The sequence below is a fragment of the Littorina saxatilis genome, linkage group LG14, assembly GCF_037325665.1.
Source record: "Littorina saxatilis isolate snail1 linkage group LG14, US_GU_Lsax_2.0, whole genome shotgun sequence".
Classification (NCBI taxonomy): Eukaryota; Metazoa; Mollusca; class Gastropoda; order Littorinimorpha; family Littorinidae; genus Littorina; species Littorina saxatilis.
Genome location: NC_090258.1, coordinates 25,994,690 through 26,005,324, shown reverse-complemented (window position 1 = coordinate 26,005,324; position 10,635 = coordinate 25,994,690). Strand labels below are relative to the sequence as shown.

At 42.4% G+C, this 10,635-nt stretch overlaps 1 protein-coding gene across 1 annotated transcript in view; it reads left to right on the top strand.

Moving 5' to 3' along the window:
* Positions 1-2,255, top strand: part of LOC138947442 (cysteine sulfinic acid decarboxylase-like) — a 36,184-nt gene extending 33,929 nt beyond the window's left edge. The window contains exons 13-14 of the mRNA XM_070318919.1: positions 1,333-1,422; positions 1,947-2,255. Of these exons, the coding sequence (XP_070175020.1) occupies positions 1,333-1,422; positions 1,947-2,120 (264 nt within the window). The 3' untranslated portion in view covers positions 2,121-2,255. The remainder of the gene's footprint in view (positions 1-1,332; positions 1,423-1,946) is intronic.
* Positions 2,256-10,635: the final 8,380 nt, after the last annotated feature.

The window sequence follows — 10,635 nt, the reverse complement described above, 5'->3', positions numbered from 1 at the left end:
ATTTACAACGTGTAGGTCTTTATGTATTTTATTTATTCATTGTCACCGGGGAATATTAAGAATATCTGCGCATGTTTTAAAGGCACAGTGCAGCTGGCAGCCTTCGTTTTGCGGTTTTGTTGCAGCTGAGTGCATTTACAGTTCAAAAATCCCCCTATGGTAGTAAAACAAACCCAAAACTACCCAACAACGATATCTGTGAAGCTCGACAGTTTCTTGTTCACGCGAGTGCATAAATTAACCTAGTTATTAGGTGGTGTTTGGTCGGAGTTCGATTCAACTGAGTGATTCCGGCCTCCATTTTGTTGAGTCACTTGAGAAAAAGTGACTCTATGTAATCGGTCAGTGTTAGTCTGTCCGGCCGGCCGTCCGGCCGGCCGTCCGGCCGGCCGTCCGTAGACACCACCTTAACGTTGGAAACTATCAAAGCGATCGGGCTCATATTTTGTTTAGTCGTGACCTCCAATGACCTCTACACTTTAACGATGGTTTCGTTGACCTTTGACCTTTTTCAAGGTCACAGGTCAGCGTCAAAGGAAAAATTAGACATTTTATATCTTTGACAAAGTTCATCGGATGTGATTGAAACTTTGTAGGATTATTCTTTACATCAAAGTATTTACATCTGTAGCCTTTTACGAACGTTATCAGAAAAACAAGGGAGATAACTAGCCTTTTCTGTTCGGCAACACACAACTTAACGTTGGGCTTTTCTCGGAAACTATAAAAGTGACCGGGCTCAAATTTTATGTGAACGTGACTCATTGTGTTGTGAATAGCAATTTCTTCCTGTCCATCTGATGCCTCATATAATATTCAGAACTGCGAAAGTGACTCGATCGAGCGTTTGCTCTTCTTGTTTTACACAAACTCATGATGACGTCTGACATAGTTTGCCAGTGACTGTCTTTTTGTGCATGATGTGGTTATCTACCTGATCTAAATTTAGATCCAAAAATAGGTCAAGACCAGCCGGGTCCGAGTACGAAATTAATTCGTAAAACAATCGCAGTTCTTGACTCTTTGGGTGCAAGTCAATGAAACTTGGTAGTTCTTCTAACGGACAGTTGCCTGAGGTATGACTAAAAGCCCCAGGGGCTCCGTGCACCTGGATTTGACAAGTTCAGTACCTTTAAAGATTTAAACCGTGTAGGTCCGTATTTATTCATGTATTTAATGTGACCGGGTGATATAGTAACATGTCTGCGTATTGCGTGCAGCCGGAGTGCACGAACGCGTGTTTCTGGTATATTCCCCCGAGTCTGAGAGTTCAGTCTTTATGTATTCATTGTGACCGGTTGATATAGTAAAATGCCTGCGTTCTGCGTGCAGCCGGAGTGCACGAACGTGTGTTTCTGGTATATTCCCCCGAGTCTGAGAGGAAAGACTGAGACAACAGAATGGTGGAATGCAGTCTCAAAGGTAATGTTACTGTCAAATTCTTGTTGAAATTACAACTCTACATTGCTTGTGTAGTTCGTAATTCTAGCCTGTATTTCTGTCTCTGTATGTGTGTGTGTGGGAGGGGTATGTGTTGTGTGTTGTGTGTGTGTGTGACAGTACGTGTGTGAGCGTGTCTCTGTATGTGAGTATGTTGAGGAGGAGGGGAAGAGTGTATGTGTGTGTGTGGGGGGGGGGAATTGAATTTCTAATTTGAGATAATGAAGTTGTCAATGTCAAACTCTTTCACGACACGAATGTGTGTGTGTGTGTGTGTCAGTTTGTGTGTGTGTGGGGGGGGGGGTTGTGTGTGTGTGTGCGTGTTTGTATCTGTGTGTGTCTTAAAGAGCATATGCTTTCGCACTTGTGACAAATTCTTACATGACTGTAACTGTTCTCATGTCGTCTAAATCAATGCCACCGGTACCCTTGTCACACAATCACTCCGATAATAACATCACACAAATACTTTTTTAATTTATTTTTTTCCCTTTTTTTAACCGTAGGTGGCCCCCGAAATCAAGAAGAGAATGGTGGAACAAGGCACGATGCTGGTCGGATACCAGCCAGACGGGGACAGGGTCAACTTTTTCCGTATGGTCGTCGCTAACACCGCCGCCACACTCGCCGACATGGACTTCGTCGCCTCCGAAATTCAGAGACTGGGAAAAGACCTTTAGTTGTTGTTGCTGTTGTTTCTTCTTCTTCTTCTTCGTCGTTCGCTCAGACAGCAACTCCGGAGGCCCTGATGAAGGCTGCTGTACGCCGGAGGCTTGCTGTTGTTTGAACATGTACAGTGTGTTGTTATGGCTGTAGGGGGAGAGAGGGGCAGGGCTGGACCTAGTATATGAGCGGGGGGGGGGGGGGGGCGGCTTCCAAAAATAGACAGTGGTCAGGTAGGCCCCCCCTGCTCGATGCTGTCGACATTTTGCATTCGAAAGAAGGTATTGTGGGTTTCTCCTTGAGATAAAAGGTATATTTGCCCGATAAAGGGGGGGGGGGGGGATGCTTTCGTAATCCAAGAACCCCCCCTCCCCAGATCTAGCCCTGCTAGTGTGTTCTGAAAGGAAAGTGTTCCTCGAGATACAGAATAGGGTTGCCTTATTTGTGAAGAATGACCTGTCTCTATGTTTATGGAACTTGAGAAGATCGCTTGACTTCCCGCGTGTACGCACATTTTCACACTTAGTCAAGTTTTGACTAAATGTTTTAACGTAGAGTGGGAATCGAAACGAGGGTCGTGGTGTATGTGTGTGTGTCTGTGTGTGTGTGTGTGTGTGTGTAGAGCGATTCAGAGAAAACTACTGGACCGATCTTCATGAAACTTGACATGAGAGATCCTGAGTATGGTATCTCCAGACGTTTTTTTCATATTTTTGATAAATGTCTGATGACGTCATATCCGGCTTTTCGTGAAAGTTGAGGCGGCACTGTCACGCTCTCATTTTTCAACCAAATTGGTTGAAATTTTGGTCAAGTAATCTTCGACGAAGCCCGGACTTTGGTATTGCATTTCAGCTTGGAGGCTTAAAATTTAATTAATGAGTTTGCTCATTAAAGTTGTCATTAAAATCGATTTTTCGCAATCAGATTTAAAATTGATTGCATCGTATTCTTCATCACATTCTGAATCTAAAAATATATACATATGTCATGTTTACTCTTAAAATGTGATCACAATTAACGAAAATAGATTAATTAGTCTTACGATTAAAATTTAAGAAATCGATCCAAACATGATTTCATCTTATTCTTTATCATTTCCTGATTCCAAAAACATATAGATATGATAGGTTGTATTTAAAACAAGCTCAGAAAGTTAACAAGAAAGAAACACCACCGCGCTAATCTGACGTGTCAATATCACTACGTTTTGCACGTGGAAGGTGAGCGATTTCCTTCACGCGGGGATTGACGAAGTTGTACTGTCTTGGTGAAAAAATACAGTGCGTTCAGTTTCATTCGGTGTGTTCGACAGCTTGACTAAATGTAGTAATTTCGCCTTACGCGACTTGTTTGTATTTGTATTTTCATTTCGTGTTTATCATTTTCGTGTCTTTATCGGTTTTTATTTTATTTCATTGTTATATCGCTGAGATAGTCGGTTCCTTTCTTCCCAGTGAAAGGTTAGCAGCCGTGTGCATGGTTAGGTGTAATCAGCCACCTGCACTTCTGGAAGAATGACCTAGGTCTTTTACGTGCGACACCGGTGACACCGGGATGGGACATGGATACCGTCTCTGAGTCAGCGCATAACTTTGACCCGTGTCTATCTCGGCCAGGATTCAAACCCGTAGAGTGTGTGTGTGTGTGTGTGTGTGTGTGTGTGTGTGTGTGTGTGTGTGTGTGTGTGTGTGTGTGTGTGTGTGTGTGTGCGCTGTTTTGCCTGCTGTTACTTCACAGAAATGCAGACAGAGGGTAGAATTCTCAGCGCATATTTATACGATTACCAGTAATCTATGCACATCTGAGACTCAATGCAGAAGAGCGTTTTGCTGATTATAAGGTTGAACTACATGGGGTGCAAATGTTCTGTTGGAATTTGGCCGGAGGGGGGATGACTGACAAAAGGGAAGAAGGTTTGGATGTTGCGACGAGAGGATAGGAGGACTCGCCAGAGGCTTGTGTGTCCCTTGGGTCTTGACTGAAATACAAGCCATATAAAAAAAACACTCGTGTTGTAACCTCTATATATGAATATATAAGCTACCCACAAAAAGTTAAGGATCACTTGCACACAAATTCATAACTTTCCAAATAAGAAAGCCAATGCGTTGGTATTTGGCAAACGTTTAATTCAATGCTTTAGCAATAACGATACAACATTTCCTTCAATTTCGAGCAATCGTTTGGTCTGTACATTTTATCAAAGTGTGTACGTATCGAAATTTAATTTCACAAAGTCGTTGAAATCACAAGACATGGCATTCAGATGCTCCCAAAAGTTCAATAATGCGTGTGACCGCCCTGGCTGTTCTGGCACTCGAGGCAGCGAGTCCTCATAGAGTTGACCAGGGTGGTGAAGATCCTCTGTGGAAGCGCTTGGCACTCAGCCTTTAGCTCCTGGTAGAGGTGCTGAACATCCCTGGGAAGGGGGTGGTTGCTCCTCACTTTGCGATCCAACTCATCCCAGAGGTTCTCAATCGGGTTGAGATCGGGACTGCATGCTGGCCACTCCATTCTGTTGACTCCAGAATGCTGCAGGAAGTCGTTGACCACCCTTGCCCTGTGGGGGCGAGCGTTGTCATCATGGTAGACAGCCTGCGGTCCCATCTGCTGCAGTGTAGGCACAGCCAGCGGTCGAAGCATCTCATCCCGGTATCGGAGGCCAGTCAGGTTACCCTGTACATGAAACAAGGGTGTTCTGTGGTGAAGGCTGAAGGCCCCCCAGACAATTACAGAACCTCCACCAAAGGCCACCTTTTCTTGGACAGTGGTGTCAATGTAGCGTTCCCCTTGGCGCCTCCAGACCCTCAGTCGGTCGTCGTTGTGGTTCAGGGTGAAGCGTGATTCATCACTGAACAGGACCTGGGACCATTGCTGACGTGTCCACCTCACGTGACGTCTGCAGAAGGCGCGGCGTGCTGCCCTATGGGCTGGAGTTAAGCGTGGCCGTACAGCTGGGCGACGAAACCGGAGGCTAAACCCATGAAGGCGATTCCGTATGGTCTGCTGGCTGATGTTGGTGTTAGTAGCCACCCTCAGCTGCTTTCGAATAATGCTGGAAGAGGCTGTTCTTGTTTGCAAGGCTAGTCGTTCAATGAGACGATCTTCACGTGGAATTGTCTTCTTTGGTCGCCCAGGTCTGCGTCTTTCCTGGACCCTCCCAGTGGCTGGGAAACGTTGAACCAGTCTGACAATGACCGAGATGGACACGTGAAGTCGCCTGGCCACTTCTCGCTTGGGGACACCATCTTGGAACCATGCAACAGCTCGTCCCCTCTCAAACTCGTTCAATTTTCGTCGGGGAGGCATTGTCAGATAATGCCTAATACTGGTGGTATGTCTTCTCAAAAAGCCAAGCAAGTGACAGCATCTCACACATAAACAGCAGTGCTTGCACATGCATAATGGTTTTTCCATGTGGCTTGTGCAATGTGTTCGGGCTGAACGGTCCAAAACAAGGTCCTTTTTCGCAAGTTTCCGCTTTTTCTTTTGCTACCAAACTCAGTAGTACAGAATCCCGTGCAATTTTCCCACTAACACAACATCGCCCACTTACAGCTGAACAAGAATTCATAACAATTTGGTTTGACTGAGAAATAAATAACAGTAGCGAACTGATTTTATTGACCACCTGTTTTCTTATAGTGATCCTTAACTTTTTGTGAGTAGTGTATATATTCATATAAGAAAATATCTAAAAACAATCTCCTAACAAATACAAATTCAATGAATGTGAAATGCTTTTTTTGTATTGCTGATTTTATTAAGCATTTTGACATCGGTGTCACTATCACTAAATGAATTCAGCAATAACATCAACACCCTCTCTCCACAGGAAGCAGCTGGGCTGTTGAATTTGGCATGTGTAAAGTTGTGAAGAATGCTGTTATTTCGTATAAAGCTTTGAACAGATCTTTCATGGTGATCATGGTCGTGTACAAGAGAAGAAATGTATCCGGGATATTCTCCAGAGCTGTGTACCAGTAAAAACCATGTTACACGGGTGACATTTTTTTTATTTGACCGAGACATTTTAACCATATAAATTGAATTCATTAATAAATACTTGTTCCAAATACATGTATATCCTTGGCCTGCAGAGACAGAATTAGAAATGCTTGCACATTTTGTTTGTCTGCGTTCAATAAATAATAAGCATTTCAAAATACATCACACGCGTAACATGGAAACCAAGAAGATGCCTTGGATTTCACTACTAACATAAAACCTAAAGACAAAAATATATACTATGTTTTTGTTGAATGTGTCTATCATTACCTACCAATGTCCAGGAATGACAATAGTCAAGAAAATACATTTAAGTTGCCATTTAAATATACATTATAATCATTTAAATGACCGAATATGCATGTCAAAAAAGGGTACCCAGCTGTGAAGAATAACCCATCTTTATGTAGCATTTATACCGTGTAAGAATTAGGCTCCACCAACTTGAGTGTGGTTGGTGTGTAGGTTATATTCTGCTGTAAAAAAGATGGCACTTCCCAGAGCTGTAAAAAGTAGGAATGCAAGAACTATGTTTTTATTCTACAATTATGACAGTTTAAACAAATTTTGTATGCATGTTGATATACTAGTGAAGTTTCTTTGCATGTATGTAAATAAATACGCCATTCGGAAACAGTATCAATCAATATGAGGCTAAGTATGCTTTTGGTGTACGAATACTGCGAGTGAGAGAGTGTGTGTGTGTGTATGTGTGTGTACGTGCGTGCCTGTGCTTTGTGTGTGTGTGTGCGTGTGTCTGTGCGTGCGTGCGTACGTGTGTGTGTGTGTGTGTACTACACCTCAAACATAATTATCCAAATACATGTAATCGACAAGGTTACACCTTTTTTTGCAGTCCAAAATCGGATTTTGTTTCAATGTGCTCAGTCGTTACAAAAGCAAACAAACATCACAACAATCAGACAATAAGTTATTTCAAATTTTAAGGCCACACATTTGACGAATAAAAAATCACGTCAAAAGAAAACATTTTGTTTACTCTCAAAGGGTTGCTCTTTTTGACTCACATGCGAAGCAAAAGTGAGTCTATGTACTCACCCGAGTCGTCCGTCCGTCCGGACGTCCGGAAAACTTTAACGTTGGATATTTTTTGGACACTATTCAGTCTATCAGTACCAAATTTGGCAAGATGGTGTATGATGACAAGGCCCCCCAAAAAATACATAGCATCTTGACCTTGCTTCAAGGTCAAGGTCGCAGGGGCCATAAATGTTGCATAAAAAACAGCTATTTTTCACATTTTTTCCATTTTCTCTGAAGTTTTTGAGATTCAATACCTCACCTATATATGATATATAGGGCAAAGTAAGCCCCATCTTTTGATACCAGTTTGGTTTACCTTGCTTGAAGGTCAAGGTCACAGGAGTTCTTCAAAGTTGGATTGTATACATATTTTGAAGTGACCTTGACCCTGAACTATGGAAGATAACTGTTTCAAACTTAAAAATTATGTGGGGCACATGTTATGCTTTCATCATGAGACACATTTGGTCACATATGATCAAGGTCAAGATCACTTTGACCCTTATGAAATGTGACCAAAATAAGGTAGTGAACCACTAAAAGTGACCATATCTCATGGTAGAAAGAGCCAATAAGCACCATTGTACTTCCTATGTCTTGAATTAACAGCTTTGTGTTGCATGACCTTGGATGACCTTGACCTTGGTCACGTGTATTTTGGTAGGAAAAATGTGTAAAGCAGTTCTTAGTCGGTATGATGTCATTGCTGTAAAGGTCAAGGTCAAGCATGTGAGTCGTATGGGCTTTGCCCTTCTTGTTTATGAGCAGGGTATGATAAACAAAGATTAAAAAAACATGCAATGAAAACAAAGAAAGTAGTAGAACAAAACCCATTTATTTTATATATATATATGTATCTTTGAGACTTGACTAAAGCATAACCATAGACTACTGCTAATAAAACTGCCGGTTCCAGTTCCATATACCGCTCAAAACAGAGATAGTAGGAAACCATTTTGATTTTGTTACATCATTTAATATGTTTCTCGAAAGGCCTGAGAAACAACAAAGTGAAACTGATAAAACGTGTAGGTATTCATTGTCCAATATGCTGACTTCGCATATCAGTTCGCAGAAATACAGAATCATCAAAGCGATTGTCTTCATTAGTTATAACAAACACTGAAGAGTTTTGATCTATGCATTCCAGTCTTCATATGCATAAATACAAATGAAATCATATAATATCAATAAAAACAAAAGAAAAAAAGAAAGTTCAGAAAAAGGGCACTGTTTACATTGGAAAAAAACTAAAATGTAACATGAATTAAATGAAACATCAAAGTTTTTTTTTTAAGTAAAAATTATGATAACCAGAATAAAAAGAAACATTAGAAAGAAAGAAAGTAAGAAAGAAAGAAGTAAATGATTAAATACGTAACTTAAAGGCCCAGTGTTTCCCGTACAGACGAATCAACTCAGCATCTCAAATCTGGATTAACAAAACGAAACAAAACAAAACAAAACAAAACCAAATAAAAATGTTAAAAAAACGAAAACAAATCGGAAAAAAAGCTGGCAAAGTTCTTCCTTGCATTGGCTTTATCTGAAGGTTGAACAACAACACAACACACAAGGTTTTTCCATTGCACAACAACAAAACACACAAGGTTTTCCAATTGAACAACAACAAAACACACAAGGTTTTTCCATTGAACAACAACAAAACACACAAGGTTTTTCATTGAACAACAACAAAACACACAAGGTTTTTCCATTGAACAACAACAAAACACACAAGGTTTTTCCATTGAACAACAACAAAACACACAAGGTTTTTCCATTGAACAACAACAAAACACACAAGGTTTTTCCATTGAACAACAACAAAACACGATTCGCAGCTGAACTCTCGGCGGAGACGGTCGCAAGTGTCGATGCTCTGCTTTGCCGTGAGCTGTGTTCAATGACTGTTGTGTTTTGTGGCTAAGCCTTACCTGTGTTATAGGCCTCGTCGCAGGTGTTTGAATTTTGACAAGGGCTTTGGCCTTTGGCCTACCACAGCAGATTTTCTGGACAGGATATTTCGTTTTCTTTCTTTGATTGTGGACTCCTGTGTGGTGCAACCATGGCATCGCAAGTACTGCCAGTTTTTTTATAAAAAACAGTGCTATTCCAAATGGTGACAGTGATCGACCTAAATGCATCGATATTTGTGTCGCGGCAGAAAGGGTCTCTGGGCGCGAGACGGTTCTCGGTGCTCAAAACATCAAAGGTCTATGGAGAATCTACCCTGCCTCCACTGAGGCTCGTAACACTCTTTTGGTCAAGGGACTTTCCCTCAGAGGGGTCTCTCTGCAAGTCGCAGGCACTAACCCCTTCATCTTGCGCAACGAAACTGGAGAAGAGAAACCTTCGACGAAAGTTTGGGTGGACGACATTCCTATATCTGTGGCCGATTCTGAAATCGAAACTGCCCTCATCAGGGTTGGAGTAGAACTCCGATCAGCCATCAAACAAGAAAGGGCCAGAGACGTTGATGGAAAACTAACCCGGTTTCTCACGGGGAGAAGATTTGTGTTCATTTCCACACCAAACACCCCACTAGAGAAAACACTCAAAGTCAGTTTCTTCACTGCCAAAGTGTATCACCGCGAACAAAACCAGAAAAAGACCGTGATCTGTTCAAAGTGTCTGGAGACGGGTCACCATGTCTCCATGTGTCAGGGGAACGTGGTGTGTAGATCATGCAAAAAAACGGGCCACAAGAGTGGCGACCCATGTTGTGATCTTGACGTCAACTCTGGTTCCGCCTCAGGAGACCAGCAGAAGCCAGAACAGCTGTCCGCGGCTGCGGGTAACAACAGCGAACAAAGCAGAAACTCAATATCTCACACAACTGACCGCGGGCGTCTTGGAAACCGCGCTCGCACCCAGAGCAGAAGTCGCTCCTTCACTCCCAAGCGGGACCGTTCTGGTAGCCCGCTAGGAACACCGACGAAGATGGCGAAGGTGGCCTCTCACGATGAAGAAGGCCAGGAGAAAGGCTGACCGACCGACTAACTGACCGACTGACCCAACGACGACGGCCCGGCTTTGGCTTACGGACTTACGTACTACGGCTCGGCGATTTCACCAGTTGTTTTATTAGTATTTACACTATCTCACTCCAGCGATGGCAGATGGTGTCAAAGCGTTCTCCTTAAATGTTAGAGGACTCCGGAATACATTAAAACGCAAAAAGATATTCAGAATGTTAAAGGAAAAGAAATATGACATTGTATGTGTGCAAGAGTCGTACATAATGCCCGAAGATGCAGAGCAGTGGAAGAAAGAATGGGGTGGTGAGGTTGTGTACTGTGCTGGTACTCGTCATAGTAGAGGCCAGGTAATACTGGTGAGAAAAAACTTTCCCCATGCATGGTCCACAGAAATAATTTCTGATAGAATTCTGATGGTAAAAGTTAACATTGGCACTAAAGAAATGGCTATCTTCAATGTGTACGCCCCGTGTAACTTAGCTGACACTAAACATTT